Here is a 27,209-nt window from a genome sequence, read left to right on the forward strand (position 1 = left end):
TGTAGGTATACAAACAAAGGAATACTGCATGGTTTGAACATCAAGAAAGGTATACGTCAGGGTTGTATCCTCTGAATTATGCTTATTAAATCTGTGTACTGAGCAAATAATCAGAGATACTGGATTATATGAAGAGGAATGCAGCAGCTAGATTGGAAGAAAGCTTATTAATAACCTTCCATATTTTAAATTTTTTCTTCATTCATATAGGGGTTTATCTTAGATGTATTTTGTCATTGGGGGTGACCCTCTTGAATTTTTGTTATATGTTTTTCTGTCTTCAGTACATGAAGCCCAGGATTGATGAACCTTTAAAGGATAGCAAATAGAATGAGGGTTTCGGGGTAGTCCAGTGGTGGTGGGGGTGGGGTGGGCATGGGAGGAAAAAAGGGAACTGATATCAGTAAGTTCAAGGAGGAAAATAATGTTTTGAAACTAATTGTGGTAGCAATTATACAACATGGCTTGATGTGACTGAAATATGGAATGATATGATACCTGTATTAACTCACAATAAAATGGCTTTTAAAATAAATACATATAATTTAATTTTAATAAAGTTAATTAATAATTTAGTTAATTACAAAGTTTGCAGTTGTCAGGATTTCATCTTGCTTGGATCCATAACCATACTCAGGAAGCAGAAGTCAAGGGATCAAAGAATGCATTATAGTGTACAAATCTGCTGCATAAAACCTCTTTAAATTATTGAAAAGTGGAGGATGTTACTTTGAGGACTAATGTGTTCCTTATGTGATAGATAGATAATCTGGAGTCAACTTGGGACTTGAGAGGATTAAGAGTGGAGTCTACCTGTCAATAGGGATATAGCCAATGAGGCCTCTCTGTGGGCATGGTCTTCTGGGAATTTCTGGATATCCTCATTGGAGGCCAAAAACACTCTCTCTCTCTCTCTCTCTCTCTCTCTCTCTCTCTCTCTCTCTGCTCACTCTCTTGGAGACACTCTACTGACAAGACACATGGTGCTATGTCCTGGGAGCTGAAGAAGCCACATGGACCTACCCTGAAGCAGCCCTGGGAACTGGAAGAGCCACATGGAGACCCCTGCCAGCGCAGAGATGCTTCTACCTTCACTGACTTTGCACACACTGGCCTGTGATCGTCCTATATTCAGTGTCATTGCATGTGTTTCGTGAGTATGAAGAGGACTTCACAGATTGGTATCAGACATATGGGATAATATTGGACTTATGGACTTGATCTGGACTGGGATGTGTCCTCAATTTCAACTGCCCTTGTATATAAACCTCTTTCTTATACACATATGAATCTCCCTGGATTTGCTTCTGTAGTCTATCTAGACTAACACACTTACCAAACTCATGGTGTTTTCAGTCACCACATATGCATGTGAAAATTGGACACTGGATAAGGAAAACCCAAGACAAATCACTGTATTTGAATTATGGTCCTGGTAAAGAATATTGAAAGTACCATAGCATACCAAATGAACAAAAAATTTTGTCTTGCAAGTAGTACAGAATGTTCTTTGGAAGCAAGTATTGTGCAATTGTTATCAGGAGAGAGAAGTCCCTGGAAAAGGACATCATTCTTGGTAAAGTAGCAGGGCACTTGACAAGATGGATTCACACCGTGGCAGCAACAACGGGCTCAAGTATAAGAATCGTGGTGATAGCATAGGATCAAGTGAGGTTTCACTCGATTTTACATAGAGCCGCTATTGCTCGGAATTGACTGCACTCCACAACATAGAACAGAGAGGAAGTTCTCCAAAGGGTTTTGCAGACTATCAATATGTACAGGATCATATAGTCTCTGTAGACTATCAATATGTACAGGATCAGATAGTCTCATCTTGCTCCAGTTGGTGTTACTGAGTTTCTGAACTGGAAGATAATTTACTATATCATCAGGCTCCTTATTAATACAAATAGATGTGCCTAATTCTTTTATATAAAACTAGAAGAAAAATAATTTCCTCACATCTCCACGGAGAAAGGCAAGAATTTAGAAATATCTGTTAAATATGCATTTTAAAATGGAAGTATCTAAATTACCTGAATTAAGGCCTCACTCAACATGTCTTCATTAACTTCCAGAATAATGTTTCTTATATCTACATAGGGCATGCGGTATGATCCAAGGAATATAGCTACAATAAAAAGGTAGAAGAACAACAAAAGTTTAAAGTCTTTATTTCCTTTTTAAGGCATGAAATATGAAATTTCTGTCATTAATATTTACTTTCAAACATATGAACAAACAAAAGCAATTGCAATTTGATGACTACTCGACTTATATATAAAAAATGTCCTATTATCACGGGCTTTACTGTTTACAGATCATTAATATTAATACAGAAATAAAAGCCTATTCCTAACACTCTTGAATATATACTTATGCATTTTAGATTGAACTGATAAAAAATAGCCAATGAAAACTCAGAAATTTTATTTTCAAGTTGGCATTTTACCTCACTTTCAAATTTATTATGGAGATTATTAAGGATATAAAATACAATACTTTCCAGGAACAAAAATATACTAATTAAATAAAAAATCGCGTAACTCCACTTTGATATCTCCCATAAGAAAATGGTGGTCTACATAGTCAATACTCTATCTCTCTGAAGTGGTATAGTATTAGTGCTCTATATGTTTCAATACAATTTCTCTGGTCAAGTTGTTCTTAATAGCATATGGATTAATTATATAATGTTGGAGTAACTAAAATAATTAAACCTGGAAAAGCATATTCAGAAAGCATTTTCCAAGAACATATCTCATTTTAATTTCCATTAAAAATACCCTTGAAAGAACATACAAGCCCTCATAAGCACTCTTCCTAATCAAGAAAATACTACTTACACAAATTCTGCGCAGTTTTGGGATCTATAATTCGCAATTCCTTCTTTTTTTTTGGAGGCCCAGTCTTCTTTTCTTCGGAAGCATCTACATTCTTCGGAGCTGCAAGAAAAATGTTGATTCATAAACAAGAATGGTACTAAGCCAAGTACATGGAATAACATTAGTAAGGCATATTAACTACATTATAAAGCTCATTCTGAAATCAATAAATGTATTTATTTCATTAGTTCAAAGAAGAGGAAAACAGAAAAATATAGACCTGCTTAAAGGTTTGTCTGCAAATTAAATATCAGCATTTAAGCAGTACAGATAAGCCAAATAGGACCAAAAATCAATTGCTGCTTTTTACCTAATGTGTAACATTAATTACTTCTTTACCAGATACCTATACCAGCACTAAAATAAAACATCTAGCAAAATATCCCTCATTTGGGTTACTTCAGGGAAAAGCAGACATTTGTTTATCTACAAATGTGCTAAAATTCATGCATTTATTTAATTCCGCAAAATTGCTTCTACATCCTTAAGCTAACTCAAACAGCAAACAAGTTGCTGCATTAACACTGCTGCTGAGATGGCTTTGAAAATCAAGTATGAATTATTTGCAAATTCCATAGAAGTGGCACTAATTAGGATATGCATAGTTAAGTAACCTTAACACATCCTCTACCACCACACATAATACTATCATGTCGATTCTGACTCATGTTACTCTACCGGACAAAGTAGATCTATTCCATAGGGTTTCCAAGACTATAACTCTTTACAGGAATAGACATCCCCATCTTTCTACTTTGCAGTGGTGAGTAGGATTGAACCACTCACCCTTCAGTTACCGTCATAACACTTACTCTGTGTCACGAGGCTATATCTTTGATCAGCATATTTTAACTCACTGCATCTCCTCTAAGGTTTCTGTTGTCTGCTATGTACATACCAGTTGTTTTAGCTCTCAATAAACAGCTTCCACGCTCAACCACTGCAACCTCCAGGGCGGAACAGCTTATAGTACCTCAAATATAATGTCTTAGCAGCATGTAGATTTGTCACACACATATTGTATACTGTTCACTTTCTTAGAACACAATATAATATTTGGTTCATTCAGAAGGCAACACTCTATTTCAAAACAGTTACAGTCACCTAAAAGTTTAAAATGGCAGTATCAACAGTATTAAGGAATGGCTTGTGGCCTCAATAACCATCATTGCGATTCATTCCAAATAAGCCAGCCCCCAAACAAAATAAAAATAATGTGCCTGTATGTTATAAAACTCAAACTTAAAATCAAATCTCTAATCCTCACCTATATAGAAATTCTAAAACTACCAATGCAGTCAAATATTGGTAGCTTACTCCTTGGCGTAGCAGGTTATGCATTGAGTTGCTTGCTAACCAAAAGATCACCAGTCTGAACCCATCAATTTCTGAGAGAAAAGTAAGCTTTCTGCTCCTTTAAAAATTTACACACTGGGAAGCCCACAGGGGCGGTTAGACTCTGTCCTATATGGATTACTATGAGTTATAATTGATTAGATTTGAGTGAGTGAGTGAATATAAAAATAAGCTTTTACATAGCCTCAGTCTCTCACTACCATCCAGTCAATGCTGACTCATAGAAACCCCCACTGGATTTCTGAGACTGTAATTGTGTATTGGAGGAGAAAGCCCAGTCTTTTTCCCCTCTGAGATGCTGGTAATTTCAAACTGCATACCATGGGGATCGAATAGAACGGCGAAGCATGAAGCCACCAGAGCCCCTTGTATATACTAGGAACATCACTGAATACGAGAAAAGTAACCAAAGCACAGCCCACTGCCACAACCTTTAGGAACCCTATAGGACAGGTCAGATGTACTCCATAGGGTTTCTTTAAAGAGGCAACCAGCCAAATGTTTCTCCCTCAGACCTGCTGGTAGGTTCAAATTCTTTACCATAGGGTTAGCAGCCCATTACACCACCAGGGTTCCTTGAGAAAAGTAAAGCCACCAATTTTTTCAATCAAGTAGTGTAATATGATCTTGCCTCCAAAGGTAAGCTGCCAAATCTCATCACTGGACCTGATCATGGCATGTCTTTATGACTATTAAAATGTATCTTCACTTGGAGATAATAATTATTTTTAATATTTTAATTCGTCAAATTTTTGTCAAAGCAATCACAAATGAGGTATTTTTAATTAAACCATACCTACTCTTCTGCTACTCAAATTCACAAATTTAACATTAAGATAAGAGGACTGACGCATCTAAAATATATTGCTTGGGCTTTTGAACAATACTATGTTTTCTGTTATTTGACTTGGTTTAAATGCTGATTCAAGAAGTGAAGCTAAGAAATCTTTGAGTAGACACGTTGCTTCTAAGAATAACTGCAGCAAAGTCAGTTCAAAATAGCCCTTTAACTAGTTAGTCTTTCAAAAACAATCATGTTTCAGCTGTGATTTAAGTAGATATTGACCACTGGCTGTAATTGTTTCAGGCCTTCTTTATAAAAGCATCCCACAGAGATCACAATTGAAAGCATAAATAAATAGAATGTAAACAGACACATGAGACATCTAACTTCTACCCATAGTATTAAGGCTTCATATGTTAAAAACCACCTGATTTTACTCAGGCTACAAATGCTATTTGTGCTGGGATGTTTCTGTAGTATATGTTCCAAATGCTTACAAAACTTACGGTATACAGGCTATAGAAATTTTCAATTTATTCTATCCGACATGGATAGAACTAAATAATTTTGTTTTATTTCTAATACTTCAAATAGAAAGATCTGAACCTTTTTTCTTTTTAAAAAAATGTAAATCAATGCTGTAGGACTCTCAGGTCCACAAGGGGATCTCCAGTCACATACAATCTTTACCAGTATAGATGAAAAATCATATAGCAATTGAATTCTATCCAATGAAATGAAATAATTTGAGTACTTGAAATTGGGGCTACTATAAGAATAATAATAAACATTATAAAATTTTGTCTTTAAAAAATAACAATGCTTAATGAATGTACAAATGTGCTTTATACAATTGATGTATGTATGGATTGTGGTAAGAGTTGTGGGGGCCCCCAATAAAATGATTGAAAAACAAAACAAACAAACAAAAAAAACCAATGGTAATAATGAAGTCATTTTTATTATTAGATATGTTAACATCAAGGCAAAACTTATCTAAGATAAAATACCAGCTGAAGACTCTTATATTCCCATTAATACATAAATATTTTTGCATGCGATTGCACTATAAATTTATTCCTTTACAACTGAGGGTTGTTCACCAGAATATCTAAAGTAAACACGGTTATATTACTGTCCCAATCTATTTTAGGCAATGTTCAGGAATCCTCTATAATTTATGCTATCCCAGTGGATACATATAACATGTAACAATATGTTTGCAATTGTCAAAAATATTAAAATATTTTAATTAGGTAATGTTCAAAGATTTACATAGTGATGAAGTACAAATCACAGTAAAATTTTTATAACTTATTTATTTCAAATTTCCAGTCAGATACCGAGCCCTAAAGTTATCCTCAATACTAATCACTCTTTCATGCAGCAAATATTTGTTGAAACTCCATTTGTTAGTCTAAGATAAAATTAGAACATAGGACTTAAATGTGTACTGCGTACCTTTTCTCACTGCACTTCGTTTTTCTGCATTTCAGATAAAGTGGTTTGTGACAATCATGCACTGGGCAAGTCTGGCGCCATTATTATAACAGAATGTGCTCACTTCATAACTATGTCACATTTTGACAGTCTCACAATATTTTAAAAGTTTTTGATAATACAACTGTACACTTAACAGACTACAGAATAGCATAAACATAGCTTTTATACTCACTGGGAAACAGAACACATTGTTAGAATATCTCTTAAGTATGGCTCTAAATGTGTCTTTTAAATAAGTGGTTATATGTAAATTAATAATTCTGAAATTACCTTCAAATCTATATAATATTTCAAATTTTGTTTATAATTATTTCATTTGGATGAATAATTGTTTTCATACAATGAATTATCTTTTTGTTACAAGAAGCTATAATTTGCTATTAGAAAATTTTTGAAATAACAGCATAAGTTGTAAATCATCATATTGGAAAACATATTTGAAGAAGTATACTTCTTACTGACTACATGCTGTACTAAGCCTGGATGAAAAATGCTAATTTTAGTATGCTAAAACCCTATTTTAATTGTATGTAGTTTCATAAATTCATATATTTAGATGCAACAAGTAAATTCCTAGCTATTCTTTCAAATCAGAGAAGAATTTATTATCTCTATGTATGTAATTCAGTAGTATAACCATGTAAACACAATTTTAAAGATATTGCCATGAATGTATAATTTTAAAGATCTTAGAACTATATAGAAATAGGCTTTCACATGTTATTAGAAAAAATAATGTTGAGTGTCGTAGGTTAAATCTATTATTTCAGTGAGATTCTGGCCATTGGTTTTCACGTAATTGTTCATATCTACCACTTTTTGAATAACTTTTATCCTTACATTTCTAGAAAAAAACTATGAAATCCAATGTAAACAATCAGCAAAGAATATGAGTGCAATATTTATGCAAAATGCACAAAAGGCAAGTGCCATAATAAGCAAGACTAGTCATCCTAATCACAACTACAAATACCACAACCACCACATAGATTGTGACCTGGATAGCTCAGTGGTATCCATTGACCTACTAATCACAAGGTCAGCAATTTGAAACCATCAGCTGCTTCGAGGAGCGAGAGGAGGCTGTCTACTCTCCTAAACAGTTACAGTGCAGTAACGCCACAGGGTTGTTTCTGCTCTGTCCTAGAAGGTTGATTTCACTACATGGCAGTGAGTTTGAGTTCTCTTCTCTGTGTATCACACTAACTAACCTTTGCGTCATCGTTCATGATAGATATTAGAAATACATCATGATAAATGAGACAAATAAGGAGCAAAAACATCGAGCATTTGCTCAAGATTATACAGCTAATAATGAAATTATTACTAACCATAAGGCCAAGAGTTCCAAACTACCAGTTGCTCTGTGGGAAAAAGGATGAAGTTTTCCACTCCTGTGAAGATTTAAACGTCTCAGAAACACAGAGGGTTAGTTCTAATCTGTCTTAGAGTCAATATATTCTGAATGATAGTGAATTTGTTAATGACAATTTGTTCTATTTTACCATGAATCAACGAAATAAAACAATCACTGAAGTTCCACCATACAGTCATCATATCGGAAATAACTACACGAAAACAAAACAACATAAAACACAATACAAAGTATTGAAAAGGAGGGTGAGAACTAAACATTAATTATGCCAAAGGGGATGGTAAAAATTACAAGGGTAGTTTTAAAAAAAGCATATTAGCATCTAATAAATTTGAAGTTGTACCTCCCTTGTTTGTTTTGACAATCATGCGACAAATAAGAAAAATGGAACACAAGGGTGGGGGAGGGAAGGAAAAATGAGGCGCTGATGTCAAGGGTTCAAGTAGAAAGAAAATGTTTTGAGAATGATGTTGGCAACAAATGTACAAATGTGCATGACAAAAATGGATGGATCGTTTGTGGTAAGAGCTGAATGAGCCCCAATAAAATGATTTTTTGAAAGTTTAAAAGAAAAATGGAACACAACTTTCGTCCAGGGAAGGCATGCTCATTCCCCACTATAACCAACAGCCCAAATACTCATCAACAGATCCACGGTCAAAAAGAAGAATACGGTGTGGACATACAATGGAGTATTACTCCACTAACAGGAGAAATGAAGTTCTGCATATGGCTGAACTTTAAAAAGATGCCCAGCAAAATAAATCAGTAACAGAAAGACAGCTATTATAAGACCCTTCTTATATAAAATAAACATACTAGCCAAATACATAGCAATCAAAGTTTAATAGTTAACAGAGAAGTGTGGTAAGGGGAAAGGGGCATCTTTGTTTAGGAAGCATTGATCTTCTGTTATTGTTGACACAAAATTTTGCCACTGATATGGGTGATGCTTACATAATACGGTCAATGTAATCAACATCACCGAATTAATCGTATATTGGGGGTTGTAGATAATTTTACCACCAACGAACGAATGAAAGGTATATTGGCTATCGATGTAACTAAGCATCTCTACCTGGGAGCCAAGTGGTCAAAATAACATGTAAGCTTACTATAGTAGAGTTGATGTTGTTTTTCTTCTTGTTAGGTGCCATTAATCCTGTTCAGACTCATAATGACCCCATGCGCAACAAAAAGTAACACTGCCCATGCTCAAAATCGTTCCTTCACTGGAGAACACTGTTGCAGCCACTGTGTCAATCCATCTCCTTGAGGGCTTTCCTCTTTTCCTCTGGTCCTCTAATTTTCCAAACATGGCGTCCGTCTCCAGAAACTAGTCTCCCCTGACAACTAGTCCAAAGTATGGAAGACAAAGTTACCTTTGTCAAAGTGCCTCTAAGAAGCAAGGACTCTGGCCAGACTCCTTTCCAGACAGACTTGTTTGTCCATTTGGCAATTCGTGATATTTTCCATATTCTGCTCCAGCATCATGATACGAATGCATCCAATCTTCTTTGGTCTTCCTTATTCAATATGGAACTTTGATATTCATATTAGGTAACTGATAATGCCAAGTCCTGCACCAGACATACCTCAAAGTAACAACCTTGATTTTGAACACTCTAAATTTACCCAAGGCACTGCATCTTTTATTTTTTAAGTCATTTTATCGGGGGTTCGTACGCTTATCACAATTCATACATCCATTGAATCAGGCATGTTTGTACATATGTTGCCTTCATTCGTTTCTAGACATTTACTTTCTATTGAGCCCTTGGTATCAGCTCTTCCCCACCCTTAACTCCCCTCCATAACTCCCTGATAGATTGTACATTGTTATTATTTTCATCTCTCACACCGACTGCTGTCTCCCTTCCCCAATGTTTTCTGTGGTTTTTCCCCCTGTAGAGGGGTGTAGATTATGTGTCAATCCTTATGATCAGTTCCCCTTTTCTTCCTTCCTCTCCCCCCTCTTTCCCCTACCCTCCTGGTATTGCTATTCCCACTCATGTTCCTGGATTCTGTGTGCTGTGAGCTCCCATCTCTTATCTATACCTGTGTACATGTTCCAGTCTAGTCTGAATTGAGAAGCAGCACTGGGGTCATGGTAGTAGAGGCATGAGGAAGCCTCAAGGAACCAGAGAAATATATGCACTGCATCTTTTGATCTCTTGACTACTACTTCCATGAGAATGATTGTAGATCCAAGCAAGATGAAATCCTTGGCAAGTTAATCCTTTCTCCATTTACCATGATGTTACCTATTGTTTCAATCATGAGGATTTTAGTCTTCTTTATATTGAGTACACACAATCCATACTGAAGGCTGAAATCCTTTTATTTTGTACTAATTATAACATTTTTTTTTAAAGAAAACAAGTCACATGTCAAGGACCTAAAGAATACATAATGGAATTGTGGTATGGTTGTATGATGGAATAGCCCATGCAGCTATACTAATTATCAAACAAACAAACAACTCACTAACATTTAGTCATTTGGAATTAGAGCAATGCTACAACACAGGGTAGAACTGCCTCTGTAGGTTTCTGACACTGTCATTCTTTACAGGAGTAGAAAGCCTTGAAATATTTGAACAAGGTTAAATCACAAATACTACATTAAATTGAAAACAAAAACAGTCGAAAACGCTACAATTTGTCATTTACCTAGTTTAGAAAGAAAAGATTAAACATAAATGTAAGCACAAGTATATAATGTATAAAATTATATATTTATGGAACAGATACATAGGGAATTAAAGATAGAGGCTGCCATGGGGGAAAACCGTGATACAGGGAAGAGAATACCTTTAAAATATCAAGTTTACCTATAGTGTTTTAGTTTCTTTAAAGCAAAAATTTTTAGCACACACAATTAAATATAAACATTCATTCATTGTGAGTAACAAGGCTTTTGTTATATTAGCCTTGGGAATTTCACAAGATGTTTTGCCATTTAAAAAATCCTACAACCACACTATATAAACATATGCTTTATAAACTGTTAGCCTTGGATTGCACAATGACGATGTGTAGACCTGCATCTCAGACAATACAGAAGAGAAATTAAAGGCAAAGATGAGACAGTTGGGTAAGCAACCATGACTTTGTGTTCCATTGCTCTTTAGTCTATTTGTAAAGAATAACATGTTTGTTTACCAACTCTTGAGAGAGAAAGTTGATGCAATATACTACAAGAGATTGCATTTCTGTTTCCTCACACGCATCAGATTACAGCTACAAAGTACACCCTTTTCCCCATTTCCATGTTGCCTACAGCTGTACACTAATGCATTCCAAACAAAGGCAGATTTAATTCTGACACCTGCACAGTACCTTAAATGACAGGAATGGCATTACCAGGAGTGCTCCTAAAGTTTAGGGCATATTAAACAAGGGTAATGTTTCTAATGGTGGGAATTGCACACACATAGTCTGTAATGATTTCCTAATTAAGGGAAAAATCTTACTGGTTGTAGTTTATACAAGAACCTCCCAAATCAGGAAGCACATGTTACTTCAAATTACCATCTGCATAACTAATATACTTGTACACCTGTTCATTAAGCCAATTACTGTGCATTGCTAAATGTCACCAGAACACTATGTTTAACAATGTGCATCGCTAATGTTGTGCATATATTTTCAAATGGGACTCAATAGCTCAGCAGGTAATGTATAATTTAGAAAAGACAAATAACTTTGTTTTAAAGGTTTTAGGGAAGAATTGGCCTTATTTGAAATGATAATTTAAGTATCAAAATGGTAGTATGCTTCCTACTTCAACATAATATTTGGTATTTGAGGTTGTTGAAGCTTTCCAATTAATCGTTAACCTACATGGTTCAAACTAAGGTTAACCCCTTTACCCACAAATTGTCTCTGGTTTAGTAAGTATGGGAAAGCTGGTATTTTTTCTGGCCCATTCAGGACAATTAAATAAAATAATGTTACCTTAAACTCCATAATTCATACCACGAACCAAAGAGTTCAGTAGTAAACCATATAAGCAAATTGTTCCCTACCTTCCGTCTCCCTACACACAAGTAAAGGTACTTGAAAATGCATAGCTGTAAGACTTTTAGTGTTAAAATTAGTATAATTAGGCTGAGTGATAAAACTAGGCTATCCATTATAACATTTCTTAGTGAGACTCCAGTATGGTCCTTCATTATATCTAGGCTTTTCTATTCTAATATAGTTATTTCTCATATACTTTCCATTTTCTACACAATTTTGGTTAACGCAGAATACAGTTAACCTGGCTATAGTTTTCTTGATCTCAACAAATGTCAAATAATCCTTCAAATTAGTCAAACAAAAATAAATAAATATGGAGTTATCCTTGGCCTTTCTGTCTCATAGGTAATTATTGAGTAAATCAAATATATGGTTATTTTCATTACCTCCACTTCTACTAAATTATTCAAATAACAATTTTTAGCATGAATCATTGTAATTGTCTCATAAACAATTTTCCTACCATGCTTATCCCTCCTTTTGATTCCAAGAATAAATTGCTATTCATAATTTTAAAACATGTTGTCAGAAGCAACCAACTCTCGGAAAGGGACTATCATGCTTTGGAAAAGAGGAAGACCCTTGACAAGATAGATTGATGCTTAAGAGCTATTGTGAGGATGGACCAGAGCTAGGCAGTTTTTGGTTCTGTTGTTTGTACATAAAGTGTGTGTGACTCTGAAGTCCAAACCAACTTAAGAGAGCACCTCACTAGAACAACATGTTAAAAACTCCCCAAAGTCTCCGTATATTTCTCAAAGGTAAGACTTAATTATCTTTACAATGGTATAGGATACTAACACTATTACAGGATCCTTCCTTAGCTACCTTGACTTCAAGGCCTATCACTGCCCTCTTTCTCACTCTGCTGGAGCCACACTAGCGCTTTTTGCTGTGCTTCATATACAACAGACCGAATCCTTCAGAGAACCTTTGCATTTACAGTTGTGTTTACTCCAGACCATCCCTCACTTCTTTTTTTCAGTTTTATTGGCACATGATCCACATCATACAAATCAATTCTGTCAAGAAGAATTGTAGAATCATTTCCACAATCAATTTCAGACCATTCCACCACCACCCCCATGATTAAATTACCTGTAAAATAAGTTGTGTAATCACAATCAGTTTTACTGCTCACTCCCACTTCGCCCTCTTTGTTCACTCCCGAAATACCCTCACCTTCCCAATCTCCCCCCTACCCACTCCCGCATCCCCTAGAAATCATTGCAGCAGTTATTATCTCTACGCATCCACTCCTTCTGGGCTTCAAGACTGGTAAACCCAATGGAAACAATAAAAAAACATAAATCAAATGAGGTGGTGGTAATGATAAAAAACATAGTAATATAAAGAGAAAAATTGCCCCCAAAATAAAGATAAAAATACCACAATGATCAAGAAAGAAACGGTCTCCATCAATATTTAGAAAGCCAGGGAAGGAGTTTTTGTCATCGAACAAGCAATTTTGTCATCAAACAAGCAAGAGATTCTAGCACCTAGAACAAATCCAGGTCAGGTCTAGAAGGAGGTTAACTGCCCAAGTATCAGCTCTCACTTCTAAATTTTCCACTGTCACTGCATACATTATGGTAGATTGGAAATTGTTTATAATAGCGAAATATTTGAAATGAAGCCAAGCTAATTATTAAAATATTATTTAAATAAACTATGGTACAGCCACTTAATGAACTACTCTAACACTGTAACAAAGACCAAGGAGGCTCTTAATTTAAGGGTAGGAAATGATCTCCAATAAGTAAGTACTCTCAACTCAACTCTGACTGCCATTGAGTTGATGCCCACTCATACAGACATTATAGGACATGGTAGGACTGCTCTTGTGGGTTTCCAAAGCTGTAACTATTTACAGTATAAAACTGTCATTCTCCTACAGACTGGCTGGTGGTATCAAACTGTTGCTGTTGTGGATCACAGCGCAACCCGTAACTACTATGCAACCTGGGCTCCCAATAAATATCAGGGTTCTTCAAAAGGGTCATGGAAATAATGCATTAACTTTTAATTACGCTTCTTTATAACCTTTTTGAAGACCTCTCCTACTATTAAGTGGTTATTTTTAAGCATACAAGAGTACACAGTCTGGTTATTTTTATGTATTTCCATGAAATATCAGTGGCCAGATATATAAGAAGTCACCAGATGAAACAGTGATACAAAGTGAATCAATATACTCACAAAAGACATAGGTGTGGTGGGGAAGTATAAGCTAAGGAACATTTGCAAACAAGTCTCAAATCACATCCACTCCTATAGATTTCCATAATAAACCAGGAGAACCTTTGAGGGCTAAATAAGACAAATGCTAAGCGAAGGCAATGGATGACATTAAGAGCCCAAACCACATTTTCAGAATCTACACATGGAATAAGCCTCCTGTGAATCCCCTCTGACCATAACAAAGGGGTGTGAATAGCCTTCTTATCAGATAGAAAGCACTGAAAGTATATTATGGCATATGTAGTTAGAGGAAAAATTTAATATCTTAGCATTTGATCTCCCTTTTGATTCATTTGAAAGTATTTCAGTTTTTTTAAAAAAAATTAATGGATCTTCATTTGGATTAAGCCCCTGATGACTTTCCTCTGGTGAGAGACCAGTGATGTGAATAGTATTGCAATCATGCAGAGTAGATTAGAAAGTGGATTATTTTACATAAAGTTGTTTAAAATCCAATATCTTATCATTTGATCTCCTTTTTGATCCACTTAAAATTTGTTCTAGTGCTTAATGTTTTCTATTGAAGTTTTCCCTGTTTGTATTTGTTGGTTTATTTCTTGCCTTTCCCCCCTGTTTTTCCCATATATGAAACCCAGGATAGGTAAATCTATAGAAAAAATAACTAGTTTAATTGGCTTTTGTGGGTATGGAAGGGTAGCCTGAGAAAAAATGGGGAGCTCATAACAAGGAATAAAAGAAAGAAGAAAATGTTCTAAAATGGATTGTGGTGATGATTGTACAGCTCTTCTTAATAAGACTGAACTAATGAATTGTATGGTTATGTGAATTATAAGTCAATAAAACTGTTGTAAAATACAAATGCTATGAATCATGTTAAGTGGGGGTTAGGACTATTAATCTATTAAATGCCACAGCATTTTTACACTGTTAAGTATATGAAATGTAGATCACTTATATTATGAGGGCAATGACAACTGTTTCACAGTATTTCTTTGAGAAATAAACAGAGCACAAAGCATATTTTCAGGAATTTGGAACAGAAGTGACCAAATGTTTGCTGCAAAGGGCTAAATAGTGAATGTTTTAGGATTTGTGGGCCACACAGTCTCTATTGAAACTACTCCATTTAGCCATTGTAATGAAAGAGAAGCCATGTGTAATAGGTAGATAAATAGGTGGAGCTGTGTCACTATACTTACAAAAATAGATGGCCTGCCTTAGTTTCCAACCCCTCACAAAATAATTGCTGAGTGTCTATTCCTGCACCCTTTCTAGACCCGTACTGAGAAGTAAATTTATTCTTACTTTAACCTTTAAAAATGTGAGCAAATATTCAAAATACATCGAGCAAAAGAACATCATGTGTGTTGCAATCACTGTTAATGGATTATCCTTTTTTTTCGTTCAAATCGTATTTGCATGATTTGAAACTAATTTGTCTGTCATGTTCTTAAAATGCAGTCACACATTTGTCCTCCCAATTTTTAGCTGTCCCTCATTTTGTCCTACAAATATTCTTATCACTTTCTACCATCCAATCAATATCTGGGTACAATGAAAGCTCATTTCTAGATAACGGTTCACTTGGGATACTCTAGTTTATGATAAAATGAAAAACTAAGATTTAGAAAAATACAAATATAAATCAGACCTTTGAATTCCATATAATACAGTTCTCTTACTTTATGCACATGAAAATACTACTGAGTGTCTCAATTTGGTTTGTTGCTGGCTGAGCTCAAAAGGAAACAACCAGAGTTGCATTGTTTCTGTTTTCCCCATTTGGATTCCAACTCGTTTCAATTCTGTCTTTCAGTAGTAATTTTATATAGTTCAAAAACCACATCAATGTGTTCTGTTGAAGGCAATTGAAGTATTAGAAATACTTTGGCCAGGTAGGAGAAAGTGTACTTGAACTTCTTGTTTCTTTCTGTTTTTTTTACTTTTAATGACAATTTTAGTCTGTTGGTGGCTTTCTATTTTAAAGTAGAAAACAAATATTTTGGAAATGTGAAAAGACTCAAGGACATAATTCAAACATATTAAACAATTTCCTGTTCTTCACTCTTCTCTCATCTTAGCATGCCATCCTCTCAGGCTGTACTTCCTAGCTTCTGGAAAGAATACTTGCCACTGAATAGCTCCCTTTCTCCCTTCTCTCGTCTACTTGTAATTTCGCGAACAAGACACCCATCCTCACTAAATCATATGACCAAACCTTTTATATTCAGAGCTTAGATCATGTACACCTTAAAGCCTACCTTAGTAATTCCTGTATAGTAGCAAGTTTTAGAATAACTGTTCTAAATTTTCTGTAAAAGATCAATAAATATTCTTTTAAAGGAAAATCTCAAGTATGAGCAACTGTAACTCATCAAAGGCCACTTTTTGTGGTTGTCAACCCTCCACCCCCAGCCCCCAATTTTCAGACTCAAACTTTGAAAGTCATGAATCTTTGGTGTGATCGTAGTAGCAAGCAATAATCTTTTATGAGAAACTGGAGAACCGTCAAGCACTCTAAGGTTATTTTCCAATCAGTTATGAACTAGACACCTGTTGATGGAAAGAATCTTGACATATAGCCCTATAATCTATCACTCTTCTAAGACATACAAGTTTGGGAATAAATAAGACTGTATTTTAAATGTTAAATAAAAAGTGTGTGAAAGAACTTTTTTAAAATTTGTGGAAATTAAAATATACTGAAATTTTCAGATGGACTTTTTGAAATCTCCTCTAATGAATACATGCATACTAAATGCTAAAGCAAATATTAAATGTCATCTTGTTTCCCTTTCTTTATGTACAATTCTCACAAGATTAGAAGAGAAGGATACAACTAATCAATAATTTGCTATTTGAAAGGAGTGAAATGCAGTTGAAGAACAGCATTAGCTTTTCAAGATCTAAACGTGTTCTTATGTTGTCACATCACTGAGGGAAGAAAAAAACACACAGAGAGAATGAGGGTTTTCAGAGCGCAAAATAAGAAAAGAGAAAAAAATTTATACCAATGGGAATCTTTAAAAAAGGAAAAAGAAAACCCAGCATAACAAAAATCTGATTTGAGAGAGAGAAAACGAAACTAATCACAAGATAACTTCATTTCAGTGCTTTCGCAAAACCATCTAAAGGTGGTGTGCCTTACACGAGTAGACGTAAAAAACGAAATACTCTATTTTTGGTCAAGCTTACCCAGTTATATTCCTAGACAGTTATATCCCCAGATAGCCGCATCCTAATACCACTTGTAAACCCTGAAAATAATGATAATCTGAGTTCAACATGCAAGCAAATTACCAACGCAAATGCAGTCAACTTCTGTAATATCTGTTCAAGAAGTACACTCAGTTTGATATTGAGTCACTGATAACTCCAATTGGACTGTGACTGTATGCATGTTTTTAAATGTGTACACAAGCACATGTGTGTGTGCGAGTGTCTGTGTGTGTGTATCATTAAATATATCAGAGCCAGGCAAAATAGCTTAACACTTAACTTCCAAGAGGTATTTTACTAAATGTCATAAACCATTTTGGTACTTTTTAAAAAAGCAAATAACAGCCCAGCTTTGAGGAAGTTTGTCTCCCATGAGACCTATATTTTAACAGAACTCTATTTGGTGCTGTAGAGCATTTTCAACATAGCTGCAAAAACTCTAATACAAGAGCATTAGCTCACTCATTTCTTGTATGACATACATACACTACATAACATTTCATTAATTTTTCTGCCCAAGAAATAGATGGCATTGGGACCCATTATTAGTTATAAAATAGAATATAGGACTAAAATATTGCTTACTATTTGCAGGGTAGTGAATTATTTAATGTTTCTCTTGTAGCCAAACTCTCGAACTCACATCAAATGACCTTTCCCTGAATGTGTTTGGTAAGAAAGTGGGGGAAGATTCTCATAGGATTAGCCTGAAGTAATTATGGACAAGATTCCTTTGAGTGTCATCCTGCTGTGCATAAAATGAGCCCTCTAAGAAGTAGGAGGTGTGATCCCTTGAAGAGCCAGAAGAGGAACACACCTGCAGGAACAAAGATCCTTGTGTAGTGAACTTCCTGGATACAAAAATCACCAAGTCATCAGAGGAGCAGCAGTGGTACCACGAGCAAGGACCAATGTAATGGACTTCCAAACTCACAGAGCCGGTTTAAAATAAATGCTGCTGTGCCAGAGGCTGGCTGGCTTGTGGGGTGCCTCTGGGCACTTAATTCCAGGAGCTGGGTTTGCTAGCCTGTGGAGCTGGAGCTGAACAATTATATGTTGAGGCTTCCACAGCAGGGGGTATGCAATTATTAGCAGACTTGAAACTTTGTAGCATAGCATCATATAGCTGAGTATTTCTCACTGGCATTAAAACTTAACTGGCTTAAAATACCTTTTAATCATGAATTTTGTCTGTGAGTTCTGCACCATCATTGCAATGAATATTAGAAACTACAAAGATAAATTACAGACCTTTAAACACTTCACTACTAAACGCAAAATCTGAGAGCACAGGAAAATAGAAAATACACTGGGTTGCCAAGGCACTGCCCCAAAATTCGTACAACTTTCCTGAAATAGGTCGAAGGTAGAAAGAACCATTACCACTGAAAGTTTTAAACAATCCACAAAGATTAATGAGACTTTCAGTGTATTTTCACCAAGTAAAAATAAAATTAAAAAAAAACCCTCGATTGGAAGGCTTAACATGGAACTTACGAAAGATGAAAGAGGAAGTAACAGCGCAACTAAGAAGCAACAACTGTTACCAGTAGCAGAGAGAAAATAAATTTGACTGGATCAAGAGAGCAACCTGCTGACTCCTTTTCCAAGCAAACTATTTTCAACCTGCTGTGCTCAACATTAGGCTGGCCTTTACTTCACACAGGCCACTTCAGTCCCAACACTGTGGGGGCTTATTGCTGTATCCCTCATGGCTGGCACCAAAAGAATTCCAGCCTTTCTTTTTTAATAGAAAGCATTGCATCTCAAGGTAAGTGTTGGTTATAATTACAGAGAGGGAGCAGGAAGTCAATGTGTAAAATTTCCGTCACAAATACCTAATAGAAATATAATCAAAATGGCTAATAAGAAATAGTTTCATAATTCATACAGGAAAGCTACCATTAAATGTGGATTAAGTAGCACAGCTTGACCAAGGTAAGTCACGTCATTAAGAAGTACACTGGAGAAAAGTGTATTTTTGTCAATAATTTAACACATTTAATTTTGTAAGAACGGCAACAACAATGAGAAAATGTGCATGTGATTCCACAAATATGTATATCGAGACGTTTGCATGAATATGAATATGTGTATATGTATGTCATATGTACATACAGCTCTATGTGTGGACGCTGTATATCTGTCTATATAATAAAACAGACAGGGGACACTGTTACAAATACTTCTTACCCTTAAACACATACCTCATAGATTTGTTTTTCTGGGTTTGAAGGCTGGAGACCATATTCTCAAGAGCAACATCGCTAATTGGCATAACAAAGTTCAAAAAGTATGTGGTCTATATTACAAAGTAATGAGTAGTGTCTGGGGTCTTAAAAACTTGTGAGTAGCCAATTAGCATATAACTACCGGGCTCTACTTGTCTGGAACAAAAGAGAAAGAACTAAGTCAAATCTTAAAGAAGAGAGTAGGCTACAAAACTATCTACTGAACCACAACATTATCTACTCTGAGACCAGAAAAACCAGATGGTACCCTGTTACCAATAGTGATGGTTCTAATCAAGGACACAATTCTCAATCTTGAAATAATGAGAGAAAAAAATACATAAAGAGCAAAATTCGAATTACTTAAAATCCCAGATTTATGGTACCAATTGAGACATTACCTAAGAGTATTACCCTTTATGCTAAATGGAAAATTGGCTCATAAAACAAAGAACATCACTTGTGAGTAAAAAGCTCCTTTAAAAAGTCCATTATAAAACACAAAATCATCAAAATGACTAAAGGAAAGAGGAGGATATAAGGGAAATGGGAAAGTGAAGCACTTGCAATGCTACCAAATCCCATCATGTACAAGAAGGGTGACACACTGTGAAAAATGCAAGCAGTATACCTGAATAACTTGTGGATAAATTGTTAAATAGGAGCATAGCTTGTCAGGTAAACTTTTACCTTAAACATAATCAAATAATAAAAATATTTATTTAAATCATAAGATTGATTAAATTGTCAATGAATAGTTTGAAGACAAAAGATTAGTGCCTGGTGAATTTCCAAAGTCTTAGGACCAGTGATGGAATTTAATCCATAGTGTCATAGGAATCAAGCATATTTCTGAAAACCAAACAACAGAATAGGCCATTTCAGATCTGGGAAAGACATTTCAAGAGACCAAACATGACAAAGTCTGTGTTACAGGAACTGAGTAAGAAATTATTGGAACCAGTGAGTAAGACCACTTACTTGCCAAGTTTTGTAGGAAAATAACACATTTGTAGAGCAAAGGAGACATTAACAGTGTGACTGAATCCTACCTCTGTATAGGTTTGCCTATTACAAGAAGACAACTGATTGTCACATTCAAAAACAGCTTTTATGCCCCAAATGATTTCAGCCCAAATGCAGCATACAATGATTTACTGGAAAAAATCAATAGAAACTGTGAAATGGAGATTATATTGTTCAGCGATCCATGTTGCTTCAATATCTATAATGTGATGAGACAAAGTGATACAATGGCCCAAAGTTTCCAAGAATTGCTCTTTAACAAAACTAACCAGAAAAATAAAGGCCACGTTTACAATAAACAAATACCGTAACTTATATTTACTAATGAGAAAGGAGGATTTTTTAACATCATAGCAAGGAAACATTAGCAAGTACCAGTACCAAGAGAACTAGACATGAATTTATTGTTATGAGAACCAAACATTTATACCACAAGCACAGGCCACAAGTCCCTGTCAACATCCTTAGCAAAGAACCATAATAATTCCATTAACAAGTCAACAATACCAAATAACCACATAGCAACTGTCCAGGCATTTATATTGGAAAAAAATGTTAATGGATAGCAAAACTGTGGAAGAAGATTAGAACAGTATTTAATTCTATAAACCAGGACTGAAATAAAAGATGAAGCATTTAACTACAACATTAGCTGAAGGAAATAAACTGGCTGTCACCCAACTACCTATGGTGTCACGAATGTGTGAGAACTGACAATATGCAAACCTAATGGCAGTTAATAAAGCATCTCTCCACTCCCAGTACAGATGGAACAGTTGGGTCGTCTGCCAACAAGACAACAGGTGGCTTTTTCAACTTGCTTAATTCCTGTATAGCCTTATTAAAATGTAATGTTCTCATGAAAGACTCAAATTTGCTGGGTCAACTCAGTAACAAAAGCATGTTGGCTCAAACAACGTCAATGCAATAAAATGAAAGAAATCATTCCTAGAAGTGGATGATTTCTTCTTTCCTAGAAAGTGAAAGAGTTCCAAGAAATAGTCATTGACTTTAAGAAAGCTAAAATAGCGAATCTGTTAACCAGGCTAACTTTCCAATTACATGTTTAAGTTTGTTCTATTCTAAAAGACCCATATATTATTTAGTAATAGTATCCAGATAAAGCAAATATTCAATTTCCTTTTTAATATATACTTATTGTGATTGCTATATCATATCACTTATCAGTATCTTCAATTACTTATTTGAAACCTCAACTATCATAATAATGGCTTGAGGTTATGACCCCATTTTCTTTTTTCTTTTTATTAAAAGATCACTATATTGGGGGTTCTTACAACTCTTATAACAATCCATACATCAATTGTATCAAGCATATCTGTACATATGTTACCATCATGATTTTCTAAAAATTTTTTTAAAAATAATTTTATTGGGGGCTCATACAACTCTTATCAAAATCCATCCATCCATCCATCCATTGTGTCAAGCATATTTGTGCATATGTTGCCATCATCATTTTCAAAACATTCTCTTTTTAAATATTTTATTAGGGGCTCTTACACCTCTTATCACAATCCATACATTCCTCCAATGTGTCAAGCACATTTATACATATGCCGCCATCATCATTCTAAAAACATTCTCTTCCCACTTGAGCCCCTGATAGATATCAGCTCCCCATTTCTACCCCCGGCCGCCCTCCCTCATAAACCCTTGATAAGGTATAGATTATTTTTTCCATATGTTACATCGTCCTCCATCACCCCTCACCCACTTTACCGTTATTCGTCTCCCTGAGAGGGGGTTCTAGATTGATCCTTGTGATCAATTTCCCCTTTTCCCCCCCAACCTCCGCTAATCCTCCTGGTATCTCTACACTCCTTGTTGGCCCTGAAGGGTTTATGCATCCTAGATTCCCTGTGTTGTGGTCTCTAATCTGGTCTAATCCGTTTTTTAAAGTACAATAGAGGCACGACACCATTTTCACTTTACAAAACATTTGACCAAATAAAGGGCATCAAATCAGAATTTAAATCTAGATAAATACCACGTTCAAATTCATATTCTTTCCACCAAAACACAGTGAATCTCTTAGCATATTAAACAATCATTTATTTAACTAAACTAACATGTATGAAACACTTTATAATTATAATTTTAAACCCTTTATAATAACTACAAGTCTTTAAATTTTAAAACAAAAAGTACTTATAAAGTACTTTTGTAAATGATCACTTCTATTCAGTAACCTGCAACAATAGTCATTTCCCAAATACTGTACTCTGTGAAATCTAACAGGGATGTCTATACAAGAAAATGAGGTGCTGTACATGCACAGTTAAACATCCCAGAGATATCTACTTTCATTACTAAAGAAAAACAAGAAAACATCGAATTTAACAAAGAGATCAGAACTCAATCAGTAGTGTTATCAATTGATATGTTTGATGGTAATTCAAGCATGATGTAATGATTTCCGTTTCCCAAAGGAAAGAATACTTTTTCATTAGTAGTTCTGTGAGCTCGCCTTTTAATGTATGTGGTCATTATCAGTTCCAAAGTAAAGAATATTTGTATGAATTTGCTTATGTAATTTCAGTAATTTAAAATTCACAGTAAAAATGCATACTCAAAAGATAAAACCTTGTCTTCTATACAAAGAGGAATGAAATTTCCCTGGCATAAAAATCCTTTGGGACTGATATACCTCTTGGCAAAATAAAGAGTTTCAAAATAATAACAAAAAAGCTGTCAAACACAATAAAAGAGAAGACGCTGCTTTTTCGGCAGTTATTAAATGGTGGAGTTTACCACCACAAGGCTCTTTACAGTTGTAGCCTCTGAATACTTGGCCACATGATAACATTTTAAAGCATTTAATCAATAAATCTGAAATGTATAAACATTCAGAATGGAAAACACACGTACACACATTCTTCAAGTTGGTCACTTAAAAATGAGAGCACAGCTTTATTAGATGATAAATTAATCAAAAGGAGTTTGTTCTTTGTTCTCATCATATCTTCCCAGAAAATGTTCTATTGGTTTGAGGTATGAAATTATTGAACCACGGAGAGGGGTGATTTTTAGTATCATTCAGATCTAAGTAAAACATATGTCAAATACATAGCTACATATGAATACACATTCATATCTGAAATTACCAAGTACAAAAATTCATTAACACATTTTGCTCTTTTAACTTTTTCCTCAATGATTTCAAGCATTGGACACACCTTTGCAGGAAGTCCTGTTTCCTACAAGCCTTTAAATTTTAAAAATTGCATTCTCTTCTTCGGCTTACTTTGAAACTTAAACACCGCCAGATCTGTCATGGAGTCTATCCCAACTCACAGCAAGCCTACAAGTCAGACTAAAACTGCTCCACTGGGTTTCTCAGGATGTAAATCTTTACGGAAAAGAAGTCCTTTCTTTCACCAGAGAAATGGCTAGTGGGCTCAAACCAACCCACCTTGTCTTACAGCTCAGAAGCTTTACCAGTGTTCTCATTTAATATCCTAAAGTTCTTAGCTGAAAAAACATAAACTTTTTTGTTTGATGGTAATTCAAGCATGATGTAATTATTTCCCTAATTCCATGATGTAATTATTCTTCCCAAAGGCAAGAATAATTATTCACTGGCAGTTCTGTGGGCTAGCCTTTTAATGTATGTGGTCATTATCAGATACATAGAAGCACATGTCAAATCATGATTAAGGGCCTATTTATAAGATAATGACCTGTCTACACTGTATTGATTTTTTTCGTGGTCTTTTCCTTTAAAAGTATATTTTATGAATGGCAGGGGAACATTTGGGGGAAAAGAAAAGAAATGGAAATTACAAGTATTGGCAAAAGACTCTTCTTGTTCATAAAATCACCTAAGTGACTGATTCTTCAACATACAAGGAAAATACGCCGCCATAGAGTTAATTCAGACTCTTATTATCAAGTTAGGACAGAGCAGAAGAGGCCCTTTAAAGTTTCTGAGACTTTAAATCTTTATGAGAACTGACAACCTCATCTTTCTTCCCTCAGAGCAACTGGCATTTTTGAACTATTCAACTTTTAGTCAATGTATAAATTTGTACACCAGCAGGGTTGTTTCCTAAATAAGGGTGCGACGGGATGCTTTTCCCAAGTTGAGTGAGTGAGAATTAATAAGTTGCAAAATCGAAGTCAAATGAATTGGGACACAATATTTCCATATTCAAGTACCAGTATCTGACTTTAAAAAACGATCTTACAAATAAAATTCTGTTTCTGAAAGTATGGAATAATATATACTCTGATATATCCTCATATGATCTGTCAAGAAAATAAACACCTAGAGGCCAAAAAGTAGGTGAAAGAGGAACCCAGATAAGTAAATGCCAATAAAGTCAGGTTTGAACTTAAAGCGAATATTCTAAATATGGGTGATCTCAAATCTGGGTTTGGATCGACACAAATGTGAAGGTATAGAATCTAAGGCCACGGCTTCTTCAAGGTGGAAAGTATAATAGGAAATGTCCCTAAAAGTTAAACTGAGGCTACCCCTCAGTTTAAGAATTTTTTTTAAAACCCTGCTCATAACACAAAAAGCCTTTGAAGAAAGTAGTTCATATTAAACATCGATGCACAATGGAGAAAGTTAAACTCTTTCCTGAGAATTCCGGGTCAAAAGTTCTCATATACCTGACTCAAGGCTACCATAGTATATTTTTTAATATTCTGCTATGAAGAAAATTAACCATCATTGTACTGTTGTTGTTAGGTACCAGGGAGTTGGTTCTGACACCAGAAAAGACAACTAAAAAGATTCCAGAAACTACAAAATACCAAGTAGTTAAAATAAAAAGAAATCCCTACCTAAAAACACTACAGCCAAACTGTTTTATACGAAAGATAAAGATATGATCACGTCCGCTAATACACAGGGGACCAAAAAAACTTTAAAAGCATACAATATAGACTAACAAAGCTTACATCATGGAATGAGCCCTAACTTTATATTACCTTTGAATGCAAGGAAATTGACAATCTCAGTCTGTTCAGAGAATGTAATGGTAAACTCAGGGGATGAAAAAACAATTCAAAATAGAGGAATCTTCTTTTAAAAGAGGGGTAGTGGGGAGAAGAGTCACTTAGGCTTCAGCATAACAACAATGAAACCCACAACCTTCCTCTAGTTCTTAAACACTTCCTCCCCCCAACTACCAGGACCCCAATTCTGCCTTGCAGACCTGGCTAGACCAGATGATGCACAGCAGTACAGATGGGAATTGGAAACGCAGGGAATCTAGGACAGATGAACCTCTCAGGACCAGGGGTGACAGTGGCGATACCAGGAGGGAAGTGGGGTGTAGAAAGGGGGAATGGATCACAGGGAGCTACATATAACCTCCTCTCTGGGGGATGGGCAACAGAGGGGTAGGTGAAGGGAGACACCAGGCAGTGTAATATAAGATATAATAATAATTTATAAATTATCAAGGGTGCATGGGGGAGGGGGGCAGAGGAAGGGAGGGGGTTGGGGGGGGAGGAAAATGAGCTGATTCCGGGAACCCAAGAGGCAAGCAAATTTTGGGAATGATGAGGGCAACAAATGTATAGATGTGCTCTACACAATTGATCTATGTATTGTGATGAATTTTATGAGCCCCAATAGATTGATTAAAAATAAAAAGAAAGTCAAACGAAAATTATACATAAACAGATTCTCTCTAAAGCAAGTTTGAAAGGAAGTAATTCAATGAAAGAAAATGGTACCAGAAGGAAAGTCAAATATAAGAAGGTAAAATTAGAGAACAAACATTAATACATGAACAATTCTAAGAAATACTGATTTCATGAAATAATTCCAACAATAATACTAGTTTTGTTGATGACACAGCACTTTCACTCCACGGTATGTATTCAAAAGGACGATAGTCACAAGGAACCAGATTTCTCATGATTTCTAAAACCCACCAATCAACGTCAATAGATCTTGGTTTTCCTTCCCCTTAAAAACTCAAACACACTGAAATCTAGTTGATTCTGTTTCATAAACACCCAAAAGGACAGGCTAGAACTGCTCCGGTTGGTTTTCAAGACTGTACAATAACATTTCACGGGAGTAGAAAGCCTTCTCTTTCTCCCTAGGAGCAGCAGCTAGTAGTTTTGAACATTTGACCTTGCAGTTAGCAGCAAAACAAGTGAACCACATAATTTCTATATTCCATTAAGTGCCCTAGTCCTAGAGATACTAATTTTGCAGTTACGATTTTCTTAGTTTTTATTCCCAATGACACCATCATGAGCCAGATCCATACTACCTCTTATATTACACTGCTCCTTTAATATTCCTAAATATAGCTCTGTTCATGTTAGTCTTCTAAGATTTTTTAATGCCTTCAAATTTCTTATCAAAATTAAACAGGTGTGGGAATGGGAATGGAAGTATACCCACAAATATATATAGAATTGACAGAAGATGTTTGCATATGTGTAGTTACCTTTGCTGCGATTTTATCCATGACTGTGGTGGAGCATGCAGGGTGCAAAGTAATGAAAACCACTTAGACATGAGCAAATGCCTTGAGGAAATGAGACACTATGGCTAGCAACTTAGAATCACAGTTGCAGGGGACACCAAGTTCAACTGGCATACAT

General features: G+C 35.3%; 1 protein-coding gene across 2 annotated transcripts in view; it reads right to left on the bottom strand.

Moving 5' to 3' along the window:
• Positions 1 to 27,209, bottom strand: part of DIAPH2 (diaphanous related formin 2) — a 982,643-nt gene that overhangs the window by 565,455 nt on the left and 389,979 nt on the right. For both annotated transcript variants that reach the window (XM_045290573.1, XM_045290572.1), the window contains 2 exons: positions 2,850 to 2,948; positions 2,040 to 2,134 (listed from right to left, as the gene is read on the bottom strand). In XM_045290573.1, coding sequence (XP_045146508.1) covers positions 2,040 to 2,134; positions 2,850 to 2,948 — 194 coding nt within the window. The remainder of the gene's footprint in view (positions 1 to 2,039; positions 2,135 to 2,849; positions 2,949 to 27,209) is intronic.

The sequence above is a fragment of the Echinops telfairi genome, unplaced genomic scaffold (assembly GCF_000313985.2).
Source record: "Echinops telfairi isolate 266 unplaced genomic scaffold, ASM31398v2 ScPeMD7_44;HRSCAF=162, whole genome shotgun sequence".
Taxonomy (NCBI): domain Eukaryota; kingdom Metazoa; phylum Chordata; class Mammalia; order Afrosoricida; family Tenrecidae; genus Echinops; species Echinops telfairi.